The sequence below is a fragment of the Zonotrichia albicollis genome, chromosome 16 (genome assembly GCF_047830755.1).
Source record: "Zonotrichia albicollis isolate bZonAlb1 chromosome 16, bZonAlb1.hap1, whole genome shotgun sequence".
In the NCBI taxonomy this organism is placed as follows: domain Eukaryota; kingdom Metazoa; phylum Chordata; class Aves; order Passeriformes; family Passerellidae; genus Zonotrichia; species Zonotrichia albicollis.
This window is the reverse complement of record NC_133834.1, coordinates 929,272-951,933: the sequence shown is the minus strand read 5'-3', so window position 1 is coordinate 951,933 and position 22,662 is coordinate 929,272. Positions and strand designations below refer to the sequence as shown.

Here is a 22,662-nt window from a genome sequence, read left to right as displayed (position 1 = left end):
GGACAGCCCTGCCCTGCAGGAGGGACATCTCCAGCACTAATCTGTGAACATTAACTGTGTGTGAACATCAAATGTGCGGTTTAACCCTTAGCCCCAGCACGAGGAGCAGCCCACCCCGCTGTGTGTGAGCCTTCAGGTGGGATCCTCACTTGTTCTGCTTTGCTGCAGCTGAACACGACCAAGACTGTGGATGGGAAATCCACCTTCCTGCACATCCTTGCCAAATCCCTCAGCCAACACTTCCCAGAGCTCCTGGGCTTTGCCAAGGACCTTCCCACGGTGCCGCTGGCTGCCAAAGGTAAAGGAGAGAGGAGCTGCAAGCCCGGGTGTCCCTGCACTGCCCCTGGGCTGGGTGGGAGCCTGGGCTCAGCCGGGAGCTGCACAGCCTGGCAGGGGCAGGATGGAGCCTGGGCAAACGAGGAAAGGTCCTGAGCACGTGAGGGAAGGTCCTGAGCAGCAGGAGAGCCTTGGGATGGGCTGAGCTGGCAGTGACAGTGACAGTGAGGTGTCACCCATCCATCCCACACTGCTGCCCCTGGGCAGGGCTCTGCTCCAGGGAGCAGGGACAGGAGCAGAGGGAATGGGCTCAGGGTGGGATTTTAGGGAAAATTCCTGCCTGGAAACGCTGCCCAGCCCTGGCACAGCTGCCCAGGGCAGGGGTCCCCATCCCTGAGGGGATTTACAGCCCCGTGGATGTGGCACTTGGGGACAATGCTTGGGTCAGTGGTGGCTTTGGCAGAGCTGGGGAAACAGCTGGACTGGATGACCCTGGAGGGCTTCCCCAACCTAAATGATTCCACAATCTGTGATTTTAAATGATGCATTGAATCCCTACCAAGCACGAGCTCCATTCCCCTTGCACACCATCCCCTGCTGTTTGTGAGCAATTCCCTTGGGAATTAGTGCTACAGTGCATAAATAAAGGAGCAAACTCAAGCCTGGAGCTGTGAATTTCCACCAGGGGAAGGTCTGTACCTGGAGCTTTCCCAGCTGGAATTTGTGTCACAGGTTCTTGGATTGGGGAAGAGACGAGGATCTGACTCCATGTTTCAGAAGGCTGATTTATTATTTTATGATATATATTACATTAAAACTATGCTAAAAGAATAGAAGAAAGGATTTCACCAGAAGGCTGGCTAAGAATAGAATAGGAAGGAATGATAACAAAGGCTTGTGGCTCAGCTCTCTGTCCAAGCCAGCTGACTGTGATTGGCCATTAATCAGAAACAACCACATGAGCCCAATCCCAGATGCACCTGATGCATTCCACAGCAGCAGATAATCAATGTTTACAGTTTGTTCCTGAGGCCTCTCAGCTTCTCAGGAGGAAAAATCCTTAGGAAAGGATTTTTCATAAAAGATGTCTGCGACACTCCTCCTCCATAAAACAATGCAAAACAATGAGTTATTTACACAAAGCATGTGAGAAAGTTCCTTACAAGAATGTCAACATCACAAGGCTTAGAAAAACTTAAAAAATCAGGGCGACAACTGTCCCCTGGCCCATGCTCCTCACCTCACCTGTGGGAGCAGAGCCAGCCCTGCGTGTCCCAGCCCTGCTGACCCCGCTGTCCCCTGCAGTGAACCAGAGGACCCTGACAGCCGACCTGAAGGACCTGCACAGCACGGTCAGTGACATCCAGAAGGCTTGTCACAGCATGCCCGCCACCGCCGAGGACAGGTTTGCCATTGTCATGACCGTATCCTTCCGTGAGAGGGGAGCCGGCCCTGAGTGCCCCCAGGGACCCTCGACACTGCCTAGGGCTGTGCCTGGCACTGCTGGGAGCTGCCCCTGCTCTCAGCCAGCCTGGTGAGCAGGTTTGGGGTGTCCCTGTGTGGCACAGCCCCAGGAACGTGCTGGGACATCTGTCCTTGGGAGCTGTGCTGACAGGGACAGCCAGCACCTCCACGTGTGCCTGTCAGCATCTCCCTGCTGCCATGTGATAAGAGATTGATAAAGGGGATGGGACCCAGCTATCTGATAAGAGATTGATAAGGGGGGGATGGGACCCAGCTATCTGATAAGAGATTGATAAGGGGGGGATGGGACCCAGCTATCTGATAAGAGATTGATAAGGGGCTGGGACCCAGCTGTCTGATAAGGGGCTGGGACCCCTGCCAGCACCGTGGAGCAGCTCTTTGCCCTTAAGCCAAGCCCTGCAGTCCTTCCTGGAGAGTGCCCAGCCCGCCATGCGCTCCCTGGACGACCTGCAGCACAAGGCCATGGAGGAGTTCAGCAAGGTGCTGTCCTTCTTCGGGGAGGACTCAAAAATGACAACCTCCGAAGCCTTCTTTGGCATTTTTGCAGAATTCATGAGCAAGTTTGAGGTGAGTTGAAGCTTTCCAAGGCAGCAGGGATGTCCTGTGGGTGTCAGTGAGGTGTGTTATTGTGTGTGACTGGGATGGGCTTTTGTGAGCAGCTGTGCCCGAGTGAGAGGAACTTTTCTGATGCTGATAAGGTGCAATTTTTCTGACACAAATGTCAGATGGCCAGGGTGGGACACTGAGGGAGGCCCCAAGCCCCAGGGGAGAGTGATGGGGTTGTTCATACTGGAATGGTTTGGGGAGGAAGGGACCCTAAAGATCACCCCATATTCCATCCCTGCCATAGCAGGGACACCTCCCACTGTCCCAGGCTGCTCCCAGGCCTGTCCAGCCTGGCCTGGGCACTGCCAGGGATCCAGGGGCAGCCACAGCTGCTCTGGGTACCTGTGCCAGGGCTGCCCACCCTGCCCCTCTGAGCTGTGCCCTTTGTGTCCCACAGCGGGCTCTCAGTGACGTGCAGGTGGGCGAGAGCCAGCGCAGCCCCAGGATGACCTCTCCCCTGGCCTGGTGACGGCCTGCAGCCACCTGAGGTGCAACAGCTCCTTGCCAACAAAGTGCAATTTGCTCCTGTCCAGCCTGGTGTAAATACGCTGCTGCCTCCTGCTCCCAGCCAGAAGGGTCACTGACAGAGGGGCCGGGGCAGGCACTGAGGAGGCACCGCAGGTGACACAGGGTGACACAGGGTGGCACAAAGACAAACCCTGCACTGGTCCTCACAGAGCTTCCTCAGCACCCTCCAACTCCATAGATCCCTGAGCCCGGGGTTTGTGTCCATCTGGTAAAACCCCACTGAACCACGTTCCCCAAACTCCTGTGACTGGAGACCTTCCCCACAGCCCCACGGGCACTGCCCGAGCCGGGGGGCACTGCCCAGCAGCCCTGGGCTGGGGGAGAGCCACAGAGCCCCCGGGCAGCCCAGCAAGGAAGGGAGCAGGGGGATGAGCAGCAGAGAGGGCACCTCCCGCTCCTCTGGGGATGCTGCTGAGCCCTGTCCAGCCCCTCTCCAAGCCCCTCTGCCCCAGAGCACCGGGGGAACAGCAGAGCAGAGAGCACCGGAGGTGGCCCAGGAGCTCCAGTTCCCTCCCCTGGCAGCCAGTGGCAGTGCAGAGCAGCAGGACCCTGCAGGACCCTCCTGGCACATCCCCGAGGTCCCGAGGATGGATCCGGTCTGATCCTTCCAGCTCACGGCTCCTTCCTGGCCCTCGGCTCTGCACAAAGCTGTGCCAGAGGCTGACAGGCCTTGAAACCCTCCCAAGAGAGCAACACCATCAGCACGAGGTTGCTGGAACTCGCCAGCAGGCAGCCCTGAACAGTTCCATGGCTCTTGGAAAGCACAGAATGCCCGGCAGCCTGAACGGGAGCAGGAGGGCTCTGCAGCCCCAGGTGCTGCTCCGGGCACGGCACGGGGGAGCAGGGCATCACCCTAGAGGGGTTTAACAGCCCTGGGCATGTGGCACCTGGGCACAGTGCTTGGGTGAGGGGTGGCTTTGGCAGAGCAGGGGCAGCAGCTGCACTGGATGGCCTGGGAGGGCTTTCCCAACATAAATGGTTCCACCATCCTGGGAGCCCCTTTGCTGCAGGAGCAGTTTTCGTGGGGGATATCCCAGGAGTGTCCACGGCCACCTTCCAGTGTGCACACCCATCTCTTGATGTGCACACCCACCTCCAGATGTGCACACCAACATCCCAGTGTGCACACCCATCTCTCACCGTGCACACCCACCTCCAGATGTGCACACCCACCTCTCATCGTGCCCATCCCTCTCCCAGCTGCCCGGACCCTCCTGGATCCCCCCGTTGTGCCCCTGGCACGGAGGGACAGCGTTCCACGGCCGCTGCTTGCGCCTGCGGGGGCTCCCGAGCTCTCTCCGTGCTTTGTGGGCATCCCCTCCGTGCAAAACCCACCCGTGTCCCCCTGTCCCCGTGTCCCCCCTGTCCCCGCAGCCAGCGCCGTGTAGGTCCCACCTGCCCGAGGCCGGAGCAAGGGCTCCGTGTCCCGCAGCCGCCGCCGCTCCGGGACACCATCACCGACCGGTGCATTATTTCGTTATTTACGGGAGACCTTACGACCCTCGGATCTCCGGGTTTTGGTATTTTTTTTAAACCCCGCTGTAGAAAGTGAGGTATATTTTCACAAGTGTTCTCCGTTTATACAGCTTTAAGTGCCAGGTAGTGGGTAGCCTCGTGTTCCCAGAGGTCCAGGACAGGGCCACGCTCCCTCTGCTCCTCTCTCCCTTTTGGATGTTGCACACTGCATTCTGTTATTTATCCTTTTTTTTAAAAAAACATGTCCAATATTTAAACCACCAGAGGTTCTTTTGAAACTGTCCCGACAGAAGATGCTGTACATAGATTTTGCTACATGTTGTAACTTTCTGAAATAGTTAGAACTCCAATCCCTTTGGTATTTTTATGTGAATATTTTCAAAGAGCCAGAACTTCTGGCGATAAGATTTGATAAGGGGACGATGTATATTCCCGGTTCAGTCTCTACCCAATGCCTATGTGCTATTCCTGAAATAAAGCTACTGCCTTCTGCCTCCTGACTGCACAGACCTCTGTCTTCTGTCCAGAAGTGCTGCTGGTGATGGTGTCAGGGATTCTGCACCTTCTGCACTGTTGATCCTGGCTCTGGCACCTGCAGGCTTCACCTGGCTGGGCTGGTGGGGAGAAGAACCTTCCTGCCCCACAGCATCCAGGCTGGAGGGATCAAAACGAGCAGCAAATTCTTAAAATAGCATGGATTTTTAACCGCAGCCTTCAGAAGAAAACATTTAGCGAGCTGTATGAGGCAGTGAATTGTTTCCCTCTGGAAAAGAATTCTTGGCTGAGGCTGAGTTCATGTCCAGGGGGGTTTATCTCCCGTGACAGCGGGAGCAGACAGACAGGAGCAGCTCCCTATCAGGTGCTGTGCCTCAGCCGGTTCAGAGCAGCCCCGGGAGCCGCCCGGGGCCGGAGCAGCTCCGTGCAGAGCCACCCTCAGTGTCCCCGGCCGGGCACGTCACCTCCTGCCCTGGGGCACTGACTGACACCGCGGGACCGGAGATGCGCTCCAGGGAGCGGGGCGGGTGGAGCTGCTGACCTCCGAGGGGCCCGAGCCACCCTGAGATTCCACTTGAAGCGCTCCGACTGACTCCTCCTGCCCCCAGGGACCGGCCCAGAGCCGCTGCCACAGCTGCGGTGTGGGGCTGAGCCCATGGAACAGCAGGGATGGTGTCCCACAGCCCCATTCCTGAGCCCATAGAGCAGCAGGAATAATGCCCAGAGCCCCATAAAGCAGCAGGAATGGTGCCCCGGAGCCCCATAAACCAACAGGAATGGTGTACCAGGCTGAGCCCATAAAGCAGCAGGACTGGTGACCCAGAGCCCCATTCCTGAGCCCATAAACCAACAGGAATGGTGTCCCCAAGCCCCCATTCCTCACGTCCCAGACTGAGCCCATAAACCAGCAGGAATGGTGTCCTGGAGCCCCATGAAGCAACAGGAATGATGTCCCAGGGCCCCATCCCCACGTCCCTCACAGCACCCACACCATTCTCTCCATGTTCCCCTCTCCTTGCTCTGGTAACTTTTCTGCAGCCACGAGGTCATTCCTGCCCAGATCCAGCACCTTTGAGCCTCACTCAGGGTTCCTGTGTCAGCCCTGCCCACGGGATCATCCTCACAGGAAAGCCTGGGCTTGGGAAGGAAACCCCAGCCCGGGCAGCAGCCAGGGCAGGGCAGGGCAGGGATCACAGCCCTGGCTGCTCCTGTTCCTCGGGTGCCACTTCCATCCTCTGACAAACACTGGGAAATTGTGTCCCTGGAAATCCCAGCTTCCATTCCAAACCTCAGGGGATTTGGGGGTTTTTTCTTTCATGCAAGAAACAGGGGAAAAGAGCTCAGAAAGGAAACGAGCAGCTTGAGCACAGCCAGGGTGCATCACAGCTGGGCACATTTGTGCCAGGCAAAGTGGAACCACCTGGGAACCTCCCTATAAGTATCTGGATTGTGGCTTGAAGGGCCATGATCTGTAATTCCTCTCCAGGTGCCATGAAAGATGCCAAGGGCCAGAGAAGGAGCTCAGCTTCAGGCTGGGAGGCTGGTAAGTCAGGGGGAAAGGTGGCACAGGCTGGGAGGCAGCACAGGACACCTGGTGCTGCGTTTGCAGCCCTTGAGGATCCACCTTCAGGAAAACTTGGGGTTTCCAAATCATAGCAGATCAAGTGAATGCCTCTCCAATTGCAAGACTGAAAGAGCTACAGTTGTGTTCATCAGAGCTGTGACTGGGAAACAATGAGATAAAATACAGACATGGATTTATATGGAATTATCAAGTTTGCACTGGAAGGGACTTTGAAGATCATTCACCCCTGGACACCTTCCCCTGTCCCAGGCTGCTCCAAGCCCTGTCCAGCCTGGCCTTGGTCATTCCCAGGGATGGAGCAGCCACAGTTTCTCCTGTGCCAGGGCCTCCCCACCTCACAGGGAAGAGTTTATTCCCAATATCCCAGCTAACCCTGCCCCTGGCAGGTTCCAATGCCCTCAGTGGGTCACCTGCAGTGAAATCCCTGCTGGTAACTTCAAGGCTGGGACAAAGACTGGGCTTGTGAGGGCTCAGTGCCCATTCTCCATCCACCCTCCAGGCTCGTGGGTCTCCTGCCCAGCAAGGGGCTGCTCAGCAGTGCTGCTGGGGTCTGGGCACCCCAATTCTGGGATTTATGAGTTGCTCCTGCCACAGTCACTGTGCTGTGAGATTCAGCATCACTCTGTGTGTGTTTTGGCCCTGATGGTTTGTCAGGGATTTCAAGCAGATGATGCTGAGGACAAACCTCCAGCCTCCTGCCAGAGAGGGACTCGGCTCTGGATTAACCTCCAGCCTCAGCAGAGTGCTACAAACCCCAGCCCACGGCCGGATCCTGCGCCCTGCGAGGCTCAGGCACAAACACTGACACAGGACAGGCTGTCAGCTCCTCCCTGTGCCACGGGCTGTCAGCTCCAGAGGACATCAGCCCCGATTTTTTATTGTTCTGTGTGCCTCGCATAGAGCACAGATTGCTTAAGAGAATGGCACTCCGTGGAGTTTGACCCGGGAGCCCTGATAGTGAAAATAATGCACTTCTCACCAGAGCCACGGGAGACCAAAAGAGTAACTTCGGTCAATTAGTTTAACTTTGACTATAAATATTCCTTCTCATCCCTTGTGACCCTGTTAACAGCTCCGCTGGCAAACCCCGATTCTCTGGCAATATTTAAGCTGCCTGTCAGTTGGCAGAGCCCTGCTGGTGCCCGGCGCGGGGAGCAGAATAAGACCCGGCTGAGCGCAGTAAGTTCCCTTTCAGTTCTACCTCGAGTCGGGAGCTCGGCGGGGTTCGGGGAGCTCTGCCGGGCTGCTCGGGGCCCGGCGGGCCGTGCTGGCCGCAGGAGGTGCGCGGAGCTGGGGATGCTTTAGAATCCCCCCGAGGAGGCACCGGAGCCTGGAGCCACGTGTGCTGCGCTGTGGCTGATACAGCAGCGCTTCATTCCCATGCCGCGGCTGTCCCCGCGCACAATCTCTGGCGAGGAAAGCGCCGCCGCCGGTGCCAGGCACCGGGGGACAGCGGGCCGTGAGCGGAATGCACAACGCGGGCAAAATTTCCACTGGGCCGCGGCCGAGCCGCGATCCGGGAACGCGCGGCGGGGCGGGAGGCTCCGGGAGGAGCGGGAGCGGCACCTGCGGCTGCCCGGGAGCGTCCCTGGCTGCGGGGCATCTGCCCTCCCTGTCTGTGCTCCTGCGGGGCATCTGCCCTCCTGCCCGTGCCCATCTGCCATCCCTGCCTGTGCCCCGGGCACGGCTGCGGGGCTGTACCCCTGTCTGACACCTCTGGGAGGGACAGACAGTCACGGCTGTTCCCTGTGTGCACACCGCTGGGAGGGACAGCCACCTCTGGAAGGACAGACAGACACAGTTGTCTCTCTGACCAGCCCCTCTGGGAGGGACAGACAGACACAGCTGTCCCCCTGTCCGACACTTCTGCAGGGACAGCCGCAGCCCTGTTCCCCTGCTCGACCCCTCTGGAAGGACAGACAGCCGCAGCCCCGTCCCGCCCCGGCTCAGCCCCGCTCTCCCCTCGCTGTGCGCGGCTCCGCAGCTCCGGCCCAGCCGCGCTGTGACCCCAGGCGGACCCGGGGGCTCCCCGCGGGTCCCTCCCGGCCCCGGACATTCCCGATCCTGGGGTTCTGCGGGATCCTGTGTCCCTGCTCCGCTGGCCCGAGGTGGAGTGTCCCGGGCTGGAAGGAGCCAGGGGAGCTGGAGGTGTGGAGCAGGGTGAGCAGCTTCCCAGGCTGCCATACCAAACGCTGTTTGTCCTTTCCTAGTCAGGGGTTGGGCGTGCCAGTAAAAACTCAGCGGCAGCCAAGACACATTGGCCTTAGAGAGGTGAGAGAGCAGCGCTGTGGCCATCGGCGCAGCCCTGCCAGGAGGGATGGGACCCACGGGGATCCAGGGGCTCACAAAGCATGGAAAAGGCTCTGCTGAGTGTCCCCAGGGCCAGTTTAGGGCTGGGACCACTGTCCTTAACTGGATCACAGCTCCCTACCAGCCTGGGACTGGTGCTGGGGGCTGCAGGGCTGGGATGCAGCTCCCAGCTGCGGGATGGTTCCTGCCCTGGGAAATCCTTATTTATTGCTGATCTTTGGTAAAAGGATGAACCATGGGGTGCTGCAGGACACAGGGCAGCCCTTGCAGTCCTCCAGCTCCTCCATCCCCCAGCTCCTCCCTCTGTGTTCTCCTGGCTCACATTGCTCAGCCTGCAGCTCCTGCCTCCTCAGCTCCTGCCTCTGTGTTCTTCTGGCTCACACACCTGGGCAGCCCTTGCCTCCTCATCCTCCAGCTCTTGCATCCTCCAGCTCCTCCATCCTCCATCTCCTCCCTCTGTGCTCTCCTGGCTCACCCTCTGGCAGCCCTGTGGTGCCACCAGGGCAGGACCATGGCCGGTCACGCTCAGGGCGAGTCCCCAGGGCCCAGGTGAGGTGAGGGCAGGCCCAGCTCAGCCCCACACCTGTTCAGAGGAGCTGTGGGACCCGTGGGACAGGAGGCTGCCCCGGGCTGGCTTTGCTGCCCTGGGCTCAGAGGCAGAACCCGTCTGACCACTCGTGATCCCAGCGTCCGTGCCGGCTGTCCCGGCGCCCTCGCCACACCTCCCCAGCCCTCTGGCAGGGACAGCCTATAAGTGTCCCCTGACAAGAGCAGCGAGGCCAAAGGAGCCGGCCAGACCGCAGGAAGGGAGCAGCACACGCCTGGCCCAGGTGTGCAGTGACATTGGGGCTGGCCTGGCTGCGGGGCTGTGACTGCTCCTCCTGGGGACCCCTCCTCGGCCAGCAGGGTAAGGAACACCCCAAAGCTGCTCTGGGCAGGGTGAGAGGAACATCCCAAACCTGCTCTGTGCAGCCACCAGGGCTCCTTGGGCACCAGCTGTGGCCACTGGTGAGCCAGGGACTGCCCAGGCGGCCTTGGCTGCCTCCCACCTCCTGTCCTGCTCTCAAAGTGTGCTGAGGCAAGGAGGAGACAGGGAGGAACTGCATTAACCCAAACACCTGACCAACACCCCGGGGCAGCCCCAGGGGATGCTCCAGGGAGCCCTTCCAGGGATTCCCCAGCGCTGCCACACCTCAGTCAGGTGTTCAGGAGAAGAAAATGGGTATTTGTATTCCTTGGTTGCTGTCTCTGCTCCTGACAAGGAACAGGGGACAGTTTCCAGTTCAGGAGGGACCCAAGTGCTCTCCACAGCTCCTGCTGTGGCAAAGGAGGAAAATGCCAGCACTGCTGGGGCTGCTCATGTGCCACCATGATTGTGGCAGCAGCTCCTCACTGGGGCCAGTCCTGCCCTGCTGCCACCCTGGCTGTAACCCCAGCTCTGCTCCTTCCCTCTGCCTGCTCCAGCTGCTCTCACCTTCTCTCTAATGCCCCCATTTCTCAGAAAACCAACAGGACATCCAGCAGCCCAGCTGGCAGCATCTCCCCATCACCTCAAGGGACTCTGGATGGGGCAGAGGCAGGGACAGGAGCCTGCCCCGAGCTCTGGCAGCAGCAGCAGCACCTCAGCACCCTGAGCTCCTCAAACCAGCCCCAGCTGCCCCGGGCTCTCCCTGGCCACCCTCCCATCCCTCCACAGGTGTGTGCAGCAGGCCAGGCCGTGCCCAGCAGCCATGGAGCCCAGCAGCGTGCCCCCAGCCTCGGTGACCCCCTCGTGGGATGTGTTCCCCCAGCAGACCCTGGAGCCCGTGGACATCGCTGTGCTCGTGCTCTATTTCCTCTTCGTGCTGGCCGTGGGGCTCTGGGTGAGCAGACACCTCCAGAACTCCCTGGGTGTCCTGTGTGCTGAAAATGGGGCTGCTCTGGCTGGGACTGGGCTGCTTCCCACTGCACCCAACAGCTGCAGGGGCAGTTTGCAGGTCCCTGTCCTCTCCCCAGCCTGGGACGTGCCCTCACTGTCCCTGGGGAGTGCCCAGGCCTGTGCTAGCCAAGGTTTGAGAGCCCGGTGAGGAAGAGGCTGTCTGAGCACAAACTACTGCTAACAATGATGTTTTGTTCATCCAGGAAGGAACTGCTGTCCTATAAATCACCTGTGCTTGTCCACAGGGGTCCTGACAGCAGATTCCTTAGATTATTAGCATTGTCTATATATAATTGGGGCAGAAGGACATCCTTTGGCATGGCTTTTGTGGCGGCCTGGCTGTCAGGAGGCAGAGGGGAATAGCTGCTCCCTTTGGATGGGGTGCACAGCTCAGAGTGTTGCATGGATCATCTCTGGGGAAGGGGAATCACATGTGCAATGCCCAGCATTCCTCCTGGGCGCTCCTGACACCCAGAATTCTGCAGTTCTTGCCCAAAACTGCTCTCCTTCCTTTCTGACCTGGAGGGATGGAGTTTGGTTACCCAGAACATTCCATCAGGGCGCCGAGGTGATGGAGAACTGCCTGGGGCTCAGGGCACTCAGGAGGAATGCTGGGCATTGCACATTGACACATTGCAGGTGTCCCTCAGGAAAGCTTTCTGTGCAGCTGGGGGCACTCAGGGGCTGTGCTGGGCAACCCTGGGTGTGCCCTGAGCCCGTGCCCCCCTGTGTGCCCGCAGTCCATGTGGAAGACGCAGCGCAGCACCGTCAAGGGCTATTTCCTCGCCGGGGGACAGATGGTCTGGTGGCCTGTGAGTACCCTGTCCCCTGGGTGTGACCGTGCTCACACGGGTTGTCAGATCAGGGAAGAGATGAGAATGCTGACTCCATGTTTCAGAAGGCTGATTTATTATTTTATGATATATGTTGCATTAAATCTATACTAAAAGAATAGAAGAAAAAGTTCTCATCAGAAGGCTAGCTAAGAATAGAAAAGAATGAATAACAAAGGTTTGTGGCTCGGACAGAGAGAGAACCAGCTGACTGTGATTGGCCATTAATTAAAAACAACCATATGAGACCAATCCCAGATGCACCTGTTGCATTCCACAGCAGCAGATAACCATTGTTTACATTTTTTTCCTGAGGTTTCTCAGCTTCTCAGGAAGAAAAAATCCCAAGGAAAGGATTTTCACAAAAAGATGTCTGCGACACTGGGACACCGACCCCCACTTCTGCTGGGGCACTGCCCATGCCTCCAAACAGCAATAAACAGCCAAAAGTCACTCCTGTGCTCTGCCAGCTTCACGCTGAGCTTTTCCTCCTGGATTTCAGACTGCAGGGCGAGTTCAGCCCAATGTCCCACAAAATCTGGCTGCTTCTGGAGATGTCCACAATTCCCTGGGTGTCCCCAGCATGGACACAGCTCTGTGCTGAGCCTGGTCCCTCAGCAGTGCTGATGCCAGACCCTGACATTTCTCCCTGTTCCCCCACCTTCTCTGCCCACCCACAAGAATTGGATGCTTTGCAAGCAGGGTGGTCCTGAGCACACCCACAAGTGGGCAGTGAATGGTGAAAGAGGCTGCAGAGAGGTGTCCAGGCCACTGACCCTGTATGGAAAAGAAGAAGGTGGCAGAGGCTGACGAGGGTTCCATGTCCTGTGCAGCCAGGAGCGGGCACAGCTCCCTGTGCCCCCCGTGCCAGGGCCACAGCTGGTTTCTCCCTTTGCCCAGGTGGGTGCATCCCTGTTTGCCAGCAACGTGGGCAGCGGGCACTTCATCGGCCTGGCGGGCTCGGGAGCTGCCTCGGGCATTGCAGCCACAGCCTACGAGTGGAACGTGAGTGGGCACGGGGGCTGGACAGGGCATTCCACCCTCCCTGCCCTGTCCTCTCTCCGTGGGCTCAGCCTGCTCCTGCCGCAGGGCTGGCAGCCCCCAGCTGTGGGACACTGCCCCAGCCCAGCCTGGAGCCCCTTCTGACCCTTCCCTTCCCTCCCTGGCAGGGCATGTTCTGTGTGCTGGTGCTGGCCTGGCTCTTCCTGCCCATCTACATCGCCTCGGGGGTACGTGGGGATGGATGGATGGGTGGATCAATGGGGGGCGGATGGGCTCCCTCCACTGCTCCTGGCACTGCTTCCCTGGCCTGACTGGGGTGGCAGAGCTGCTGGCAGGGGGCTCAGGCTGCCCCCAGCCCCTGGCAATGAGCAAAGACCCCTCCATGCACTGACCACGGGGATGGACACTCACTGGTGATGGGGATCCCTGTGCAGCATCCCAGCAGAGCCAAACCCCAGGCCAGGGCAGCCCCCAGGGCCCTCCTGCTCCTGTCCCACTGCAAACATCCCCAGAGCCCCCTGGGGAGCCCCTGGCAGCTCTGGGGGTGCCCCAGGCACTGTCCCCCCTTCCCTCACTCCCTGTCCCTCCACAGGTTACCACCATGCCGGAGTATCTGCAGAGGCGCTTTGGGGGCAAAAGAATTCAGATATTCCTGGCCATCCTCTACCTGTTCATCTACATCTTCACCAAAATATCTGTAAGTAGGAAAAATAAAGGGACAATGGGTTGGGTTGAATTCACTTTGGGAATGTGTGCTGAGCAGTGAGGCTGAGAAAGGCAAGGAGTGGCTGTGCCTGGCTGAGCAGAGAAGGGTTTGTGATCAAAACACCCAGGGAAGACAGACTGTATTTTAAGGAGTGGCTTCTCTTTTTTTGCTCAGCTAGCACCTGAATGGCTGTGACAGCAGGAGGGACAGCTCGTGTCAGTGCCCTGAGCAATAGTCCATGGACAGGTGGGGCTCTGAGGGAGGATGTGGTGGCTGTTAGATTTTGCACCCCTGGCAGCTCCCCCAGCTTCTCCCCTTTGCTCATTTATTGCCTGTGCAGACACAGGTGCTGTTATGGCAGGATGGAGGAGCTGGGACAGGCTTGGAGGAGAAGTCTTCATTCCTTTATTGCACCTGTTTGAATAAATAACTGAATGAAGCCTTGCACAACAGCCTGGTGGCTGTTCATTAACTGCCAGCCAGGGCACGGATCCGTGGAGCACACAGATCCCTGCTGGGGTATTTCCTGTCCTGGGGGGGAACACGGTGTCTGACCCTGCCTCTGAACCTCCCAAAACCTCTGACAGAGGCTGGGAGTGCCAGGGCACAGGGAATGGCTGCCCAGGGCCAGAGGGCAGGGCTGGGTGGGGAACTGGGCAGGAATTCTGCCTGGGAGGGATGCAGAGAAGCTGTGGTGCCCCTGGATCCCTGGCAGTGCCCCAGGCCAGGGCTGGGAGCGGCCTGGGGGGTGTCCCAGCCATGGCAGGGTGGGAATGGAATGGGATTTAAGGTCCCTTCCACCCAAAGCACTGCAGGGTTGTATGGAAGGGATGTGAGTGCTGGGTTCAGATGGCACCGATGGGGAAGGCTCAGATTCTCCTCTGGATCCATTGAATGACTCCATTTCCACCTGCTGGGGTGTCTGGGTGCAGCTCCTGTGCTCAGGGTGTCCTACCCCTGCCTGCCCTCCCTGGGCCTGTCCTGGAGCTCTCCTGTCCCATTTGCAGTGCTGCAGAGCAGGTTGGGCAGGGCTGGCCCAGCCCTGGGGACATTGTGCTCCCCCTGTCCCCATGGCAGCAGCAGGGACAGTTCTGGGGGGCTGGGGAGGGGGGTTTGCAGGGCACATTCCCCAGGCCCTGCCCAGCTCCCCCACCCAGGGCTTGGGGATGGAGAGAAGCTCACCCCACTCTGTCCCAGGGCTGGGCACGTCCCCTCTTGTGGCACCCCTGCCATCCCCTGGCTGTCACTGCTGGGAGCAGCAGGAGTGACAAACGGCTGAGGAGGGGTCCTGGGGCTGCTGTGTGACCGTGCTCACAGGGGTCCCTGGGTGAGGGAAGAGATGAGGATCTGACTCCATGGTTCAGAAGGCTGATTTATTATTTTATTATATATATATTATATTACATTAAAACTATACTAAAAGAAAGGATTTCCTCAGAAGGCTGGCTAAGAATAGAAAAAAGAAGGAATGTAACAAAAGTTTGTGGCTCGGACAGAGTCTGAGCCAGCTGACTGTGATTGGCCATTAATTACAAACAAGCACATGAGACCAATGCACCTGTTGCATTCCACAGCAGCAGATAACCATTGTTTATATTTTGTTCCTGAGGTTTCTCAGCTTCTCAGGGGGAAAAATCCTAAGGAAATGATATTTCATAAACAATGTCTGTGACACTGCTGTGGGAGTACGAGCTGGGGCGGGGGGGGCTGGGGCCATGAACAAACCAGGCTGGTCCCAGGAAAGGGGGGGTGAATGTGCACTGGGAGGGGCTGGGGGTGCTGTCCCTGCAGTGTGTGATAGTCACTGTGCTGTCCCCACAGCGTGTCACTGTCACTCTGCTGTCCCTACAGGTGGACATGTACGCCGGGGCCCTGTTCATCCAGCAGGCCCTGCACTGGGACCTGTACATCGCCGTGGCCGGGCTGCTGGCCATCACTGCTGTGTACACCGTGTCTGGTGGGTGCTGGGGACACTCCTCACCTGACCTGACCTGCCCCAGACCCTGCACTGACCCTGCACTGACCCTGCCCTGCCCATCCATCTGACACGTTCAAGCGCCCCAGGCCAGGCTGGACATTGGGGCTGGAGCACCCTGGGACAGTGGGAGGTGTCCCTGCCATGGCAGGGCTGGCACTGGATGGGATTTAGGGTCCCTTCCCACCCAGCCATTCCAGGACTCCGTGGCTCATGCCATGCACCATGTCCAGCCTGGTTTTGCCATGGGCTGGGAAGGCAATAGAAAATTCACCTTTTTAGAGAAAATTGCCGGGTGAGGGTGAGTGAAGGCTCCTCAGAGGCCGCCCCAGGTGGGTGCAGGTGTGCTGTGCCCCAGGGAGAAGCTGTGCAGGGCATTGCCAGGGTACATTTCCCCCGTTTCCCCGGAGGTGAGAGGGATTTGCAGCACAATGAGCCGTGTAATGCACAAAGACTCCGGGCTTGGATGCCCTTTCAAGGCTTAGGAGTGGCCAAATGGAAAACAGCCACACAGACAAATAAAGGTTATTCCTTTCCCACTGCTCACCCCCAGTGATGTAAAATCACAATCCCCTTTTTTCCCTCTGCCTTTTCCAGCTTGGGCTTTGTTTTAGAGCTTTTCCATGGGTTTCCCGTAGAATTACTCCTGCTTTTGGCTTCCAGTGACACAATGGTGACTCACGATGAGTCAGATCCTGAGGAATTCCAAAGGGCCACTGGCCAAAGCTGCCCCCAGCCAGGCTCAGGGTTTGGGGCTCAGTTTGTGCTCAGGAGCCTGTGCAGGGTGTGAGGTGCTGGGGGAGGACAAACCCAGCTCACCCAGTGTGTGGGGGGTATCAAACCCAGCTCACCCCAGTTTGTCTGGGGTATCAAACCCAGCTCACCCCAGTTTGTGTGGCAGGACAAACCCAGCGTGTGTGGGGTATCAAACCCAGCTCACCCAGCGTGTCCCTGTGCCCTGCAGGTGGCCTGGCAGCTGTGATCTACACGGATGCCCTGCAGACCCTCATCATGCTCATCGGGGCCGTGTCCCTCATGGTCTTCAGTGAGTGCTTCCCTGGGCCTCTGTCACTTGCACTGTGACAGAAACCTCACAGAGTTAAATATTGGGGAGAAATCCTTCTCTGGGAGGGTGGGCAGGCCCTGGCACAGGTGCCCACAGCAGCTGGGGCTGTCCCTGGATCCCTGGCAGTGCCCTGGACATTGGGGATGAGGGCATCTGGGGCAGTGGGAGGTGTCTCCGCCATGGCAGGGGTGGGATGAGATGGGATTTAGGGTCTCTCTCACCCCAAACCATGGCAGGATTCTGTGATTCCATAGCACAGGCAGCACCTGTGAGTGTGTCTGCCCTTCCCCAGCCAGAGGGAGAATCAAGAGCTGCTGATTTTCAAGGAATGCTCCTGGAGCATCCCCCACAGAGGCTGCAATCAGAGGCCTGACCTGCGGGGATGCACTAACAGCTTCTCGTGACCCGTTCCAGGTTTCATTGAAGTCGGTGGCCTGGAAGGTTTGCAGGCAAAGTACTTTGGTGCCATCCCCAGCATCCGGCAGGAGAACAGCAGCTGTGGGCTGCCCAGGGCAGACGCTTTCCACATCTTCAGAGACCCCGTCAGCTCGGACCTGCCCTGGCCAGGGGTCCTGGTGGGAATGACCATCCCCTCCCTGTGGTACTGGTGCACAGACCAGGTGGGTCCCTGCCTGCTCCTGGGCCTGGCTGCATCCCATTGCAAACCTGGCGGCTCCCACCTCACCTGCACTGATTTTGTGATTTTCTTATTTCACCTGATACTGATTTTCATCAGTAAAATCAGATGGTTAAGTCCTAAAGAAGGAAATCTTGATATTCACAACTAAATATTAGTAATCATCTCCATGGAAAAAGGGGTAAGAACGAGTTTGTGTGTTAATCCCTGTCTATAAAGAAGTCTTTTGTTTGTTTGTTTGCTTTTTAACTTGATCCTTTGTTCCTTGTGAGCCACCTGTGCGTTTCTCCTCTCACCTGTCCCGGGTCTGGCTCCCATCCCTCCACCAGAGCCCCAAAACCCCTCCTGCTGCTCCAGCTGTGCCCTCCTGCTCTCTCATTTAACTCTGCCCACTCCAGCTCTGTCCTGCTCCTGGGCCAGGCTCCTCCACAGGACCAGGGAAGGGCCCAGAGCAGGAAAATGGAAAACCAGGGCATGGGTAGGTGAGGTCAGGCCCTGCAGCACGGCTGGAGGGGCACAGAGCAGTGCCTGTGTCTCTGGAAGGAGCCAGCATCCCCAGCAAGGGCTGCAGAGCACGGCCAAGCTCTGTGATCACCCTCTGAGCCCCGCAGAGTTCACTGGAGATCAAAGCCAGGGTGATCCATCCCAGGCAGCCCCTGCTGCTGGCGGCCAACCACAGCCATTCCTTCGTTCCTAGGTCATTGTTCAGAGGTCCCTCGCTGCCAAAAACCTCTCCCACGCCAAAGGAGGCTCCTTGATGACCTCCTACTTGAAGATTTTGCCCCTCTTTATGATGGTAATGCCAGGCATGATCAGCCGGGTTCTGTTCCCAGGTAAGTGCTGAGGGAGGGATCTCAGAGATCTCCCCCTGCCTGAGGCTGTGCCAGCTGCACAGGGCTGGGGAAGCCTTTCTCAGTCAGATGAGGGGTTCCAATGCACCAACGTGAGGAAATGTCCTTCCTAAATGTCCAGTCAGGAGCTGGATGGTGCCAGAGCAGCCCCAGCCCTCGCTGAGCTGAGCCAGCCCAGGGTCACTGGCTGGGAGCCCCCAGGCTCTCAGTATTTCCCTTTGAAAGAACATTTTACAGCATTCAGAGAGGAGCCTGCTCAGAGACACTGTGCACTGCTGCCCCTCACTGCCCACTGCTTCTTCCAGACCTGGTGGCTTGTGCAGACCCAGAAATTTGCCAAAAAATCTGCGGCAACCCCTCTGGCTGTTCTGACATTGCTTATCCCAAGCTGGTGCTGGAGCTGCTGCCTGTGGGTAAGAGCCTGGTGATGGTTCTGCCATGGTGGGGTTGGCACCTGGGAGAGGAGCTCAGAGAGGCAAAAGCCTGGGGCTGTCATTTAGAGGGGTTTGTGTGGGATGAACCTGCCATTGCCATTTTAAACTGGTGCTAAACCAGATTTAAAAGTCTGTTCTGCCCACAGAAGGCCTGGAGGCCGCCCTGCCCTGGAGCCTCTGAGGGTTCCTCAGGGTGGCTCTGCCTCTCCTCGTTCCAGGGCTCAGGGGCCTGATGATGTCCGTGATGATTGCAGCCCTCATGTCCTCCCTGACCTCCATCTTCAACAGCTCCAGCACCATCTTCACCATGGACCTCTGGAAGCACCTCCGGCCCCGCTGCTCCGAGTGGGAGCTGATGGTCGTGGGCAGGTGGGCACAGCTGGGTGGGCTGGGCAGAGCCTGGTGCCAGGCACAGCTGGATGGACTATGATTTATTATTTTATTATATATATTACATTTTATTAAAGAATGCTATTCTAAAACTATGCTAAAGAAAGAGAAAGGATACATCAGAAGGCTTAAGAATGATAATGAAAGACTGTGACTGACTCTTCAGAGTCCAACACAGCTGATGGTGATTGGTCATTAATTAAAACAATTCACATGGAACCAATCAAAGATGCACCTGTTGATAAACGATCTCCAGGAGCATTCAGATAATTATTGGAGGCCTCTCAGCTTCCCAGGAGACAGTCCTGGGCACAGAGGATTTTTCAGACAATCTCATGGTGTCAGGGCCTGATCTCACAGGCAGGGCCCTGTGTGTCCCGCAGGGTGTTTGTGCTGCTGCTGACCGTGGTGTCCATCCTGTGGATCCCCCTGGTGCAGGCTGGCCAGGGGGGGCAGCTCTTCATCTACATCCAGTCCATCAGCTCCTACCTGCAGCCGCCCGTGGCCGTGGTCTTCATCCTGGGCTGCTTCTGGAGGAGAGCCAACGAGAAGGTAACGGGGCTGTGCAGGCCCTGCAGCCCTGCTGGGTGCTGCTCCAACACTGAATCCCCTCCTTCCCTCCCCAGGGCGCGTTCTGGGGGCTGCTGCTGGGGCTGCTGCTGGGCGGGGTGCGCCTGGTGCTGGATTTCATCTACCCCGAGCCGCAGTGCGGGCAGCCCGACACCCGGCCCGGCGTGGTCAGGCACATGCACTACCTCTACTTCTCCATGGTGCTGGGGGCCGTCACCAGCCTCACTGTGCTCCTGGTCAGCCTGGCCACCGAGCCCCCGGCCCCCGAACAGGTGGGTGTGTGTCCTGTGTGTTCCCTCAGCCCTAAATGTCTTCCTGGGTTATGGGCCTGCCTGTGTGTTCCCTCAGCCCTAAATGCCTTCCTGGGTTATGGGCCTGCCTGTGTGTTCCCTTAGCCCTAAATGCTTTCTTGGGTTATGGGCCACTTTTGTGTTCCCTTAGCTCCCAGTGCCATCCTGGGTTATGGGCCTGCCTGTGTGTTCCCTCAGCCCTAAATGCCTTCCTGGGTTATGGGCCCCTGTGTTCCCTCAGCCCTCAGTGCCTTCCTGGGTTATGGGGCCCCTCTGTGCTCCCTTAGCCCCCAATGCCTTCCTGGGTTATGGGGCCCCTCTGTGCTCCCTTAGCCCCCAGTGCCTTCCTGGGTTATGGGCCCCCTTTTGTGTTTCTTTCAGCCCTAAATCCTTTCCTGGGTTATGGGCCCCCCTGTGTTCCCTCAGCCCTAAATCCTTTCCTGGGTTATGGGCCCCTCTGTGTTCCCTCAGCCCTCAATGCATTTTCCTGGGTTATGGGCTCCTCTGTGCGTTCCCTTAGCCCTCAGTGCCTTCCTGGGTTATGGGCCCCCCTGTGTTCCCTCAGCCCTAAATTCCTTCCTGGGTTATGGGCCCCTGTGTTCCCTCAGCCCCCAGTGCCTTCCTGGGTTACAGGCCCCCCTGTGTTCCCTCAGCCCCCCTTGATGCCCAGCAGTGCTGAGCAGCCCCCCTGATGCCCCCTTGATGCCACAGATCAGCCGGCTGACCTGGTTCACCCGCGGGGATGCCCCGGCCGTGCAGGAGGCAGCAGCAGCAGCAGCCGGGCCTGGCCCCACCAAGGAGCAGCTGGAGCTGAGCCCCACTCCTGAGAGCGGCCCCGACTCCAGCAAAGGTCAGTGAGCACAGCCCTGGGTGTTCCCAACAGCCTGCAGGACAGGGAACATTAAAGCTCTTTCCTCTGGAGCTCTGGAGCTGCAGGGTGTGCTGAAAGAATCGCAGAATTAAAGAATACAGAATGTGCTGAGCCAGAGGGACCCCCAGGATCACCCAGGGCACCCCGGTCCCTGCACAGATCCAAACCCTGGGCATCCCTGGAGTGGTGTCCAAACCCTCCCAGAGCTCGGTGGGGCCATGCCCATTCCCTGGGGAGCCTGGGCAGTGCCAGCACCCTCTGGGGGAAGAACCTTTCCCTGAAATCCAACCTAAACATCCCCAGCCCAGCCCCAGTGCTGTCCCTGTCCCAGAGCAGGGCTGGAGCTGCAGGGCATAGTGAGCTCTGACCTCCATCTCCTCTTGTCCAGGGCCAAAAGGCTTTACCTGACACTGTACCTAGGCAAGAGTTCAGTTTCTTTTTCAGCTCTCAGTGCTGAAAAATGGAGCTGGGTGGGATACAGAGCCATGGCCACTATCCCAGGCTGGTGCTGTGGCACCTGCTGCCAGAACTGGCTGGAAAAGGGGAGGGTGGAGGAAAACACAGTACCATTGATGAAATTCCCTCTCTATTTTCCAGCGGTGCTCTGCGATCAGCTCTAGCAGCAGGGAGAGCCCAGAGCCCTGGGCTGAGGTCTTGGCAGACCAGTGAGGGAGGATGTGCCTGTTTTAAAGCTTGTGCCCGTCAGGATTGGGCACAGTCCTGTGCAGAGCTGCCCATGCAGTGCAGCCAGGATTCCCATGCCCCGTTTTTGCCAGGATTCCCATGCCCTGTTTGTGCCAGGCTCAGCCCTGTTTGTGTGTCAGCTTTGCTGCTGTCCCTTTGATCTGTGCCAGGCTGCAGTGAGTTAATGAGTTATGGTGCAGCTCCCCTGCAGCTGGGCAGCCTCACACTGTTGGACACCAGCATTAATCAATGACGTGTCCCAAGGCATGGGGAGTGCAGGCTCCAGGTGTGGCAGGGATGGACCAGAGCAGCGCTCACCTGGGGGCACCACGCACCTACAGCTCGGGTTTTAGGTTTGGGTTATCATTACCATGGCTGCAGAAGGGAGAACCAGAGCTCAGAGCTGCAGGGGTGCAGAGTGCTCAGTGACAGCAGGGGTGTGTTTGTGCCCCAAGCCCTGCACAGCAGCACCAGGCACTCCTGGCTCATCTCTCACCTCCTGTTGCAGGTGCAGCCGAGGCCAAGGGCAGCTCCAAGCTGCTGAGCACCGTGCTGTGGCTCTGTGGCATGGAGCGCAGGCAGGAGGGGGCTGAGCCCCTGCCCAGGCCTGAGCCCCTGCCCGTGGTGTCCCTGGAGGAGGAGCCCCTGGTGAAGCACATCCTGAACATCAACCTGCTGCTCTGTGTGTGTGCTGGGGTCTTCCTCTGGGCCTACTTTGCATAGCCAGGGGGATGCCAGGCACACACATCATCTAATCCTAACTGGTGTAAATATTAATGATTAGCGGAGGGTTAATGTAATTCTTAATGCTTTCTAAATTTTATTTCTTTATTTAAGATATTTTAAAGACATAATATTTTCCGTATTTCTAATGGGGGCCTGGCTGTGCCTGGGCAGAGCGCTTGGCACTGGCACTGCCAGACCCCACCTGGCACCAACCAGCTGAGGACGGTTGGTTTGGTTATTTTAAATATTTAATTTTGCTCTTTGGCCTTAGAGCACTGCCTGGAATTCAGGAAGCCTGGAATCTCTTCCTATTTATGCCTTGATAACCAGCTACGACCCCTTGGGTCCCCCTCTGGTTCAGCTCCTCTGGCCTTGGGGGACAGCAGTGACACCTCGAGTGCCCAGAGCAGAGCCCAGGGCTGTTCTCTGTGCTCTGCTGTGCCTCTGGCTCAGCTGTGCCCGTTCAGCTCCTTCCCTGTGTGCAGTGAGTGCTCATGGACCTGTCTGGGAGCTCTGGCTGAGGTACCACCACTGACACTCCAATGGCAGCACCAGCACCAGCATGGAAACCGCCCCACAACTGCTGCTGGGGGCACCTGAAGGACCTACACCAGCCAAACCCGGCAGGGGTGCCCAGGGCCAGCCCCTCATAGCCTGGGCACCCAGAGCCCTTCTGAGAGTGCCTCAGTGGAGATCCCTGGGCTGGGCACCATCCCTGGGCCTTGTGCAGCTGCAGAGAAACATTAAAGAGTGAGATTTGGTCCCTGCCTGCCTGGAGTCTGTGGGACTGGGGGGCTGCCAAGAGCTCTGGGCCCCATGGCCAGGTTGGAGGAGGCTCCTCCTGGAGCCCCTCAGCTGCCCTGGCTCCTGCTCCCCTCTCCAGCACTCAATAAATCCTGCAGGGTCACAGCAAACCTCACCTCCTGTGCAGGCAGTGACAGTGAGAGC

General features: G+C 58.2%; 2 protein-coding genes across 8 annotated transcripts in view; both read left to right on the top strand.

Moving 5' to 3' along the window:
* The window catches only part of GRID2IP (Grid2 interacting protein), a 38,362-nt gene extending 33,490 nt beyond the window's left edge, over positions 1-4,872 (top strand). For all 7 annotated transcript variants that reach the window (XM_074553171.1, XM_074553169.1, XM_074553170.1 and 4 more), the window contains 4 exons: positions 169-298; positions 1,582-1,700; positions 2,164-2,328; positions 2,765-4,872. In XM_074553171.1, coding sequence (XP_074409272.1) covers positions 169-298; positions 1,582-1,700; positions 2,164-2,328; positions 2,765-2,836 — 486 coding nt within the window. In that variant the 3' untranslated portion in view covers positions 2,837-4,872. The remainder of the gene's footprint in view (positions 1-168; positions 299-1,581; positions 1,701-2,163; positions 2,329-2,764) is intronic.
* Positions 4,873-7,259: 2,387 nt separating this feature from the next.
* On the top strand, positions 7,260-22,343 carry SLC5A11 (solute carrier family 5 member 11). The gene is made up of 16 exons (XM_074553315.1): positions 7,260-7,630; positions 10,458-10,623; positions 11,420-11,491; positions 12,413-12,517; positions 12,682-12,741; positions 13,107-13,211; positions 15,072-15,177; positions 16,160-16,240; positions 16,676-16,881; positions 17,596-17,731; positions 18,055-18,162; positions 18,402-18,552; positions 18,957-19,125; positions 19,200-19,415; positions 20,145-20,283; positions 21,497-22,343. The coding sequence occupies exons 2-16, from the start codon at positions 10,492-10,494 to the stop codon at positions 21,709-21,711; spliced, it is 2,001 nt and encodes a 666-aa protein (XP_074409416.1). The 5' UTR covers positions 7,260-7,630; positions 10,458-10,491; the 3' UTR covers positions 21,712-22,343.
* Positions 22,344-22,662: the final 319 nt, after the last annotated feature.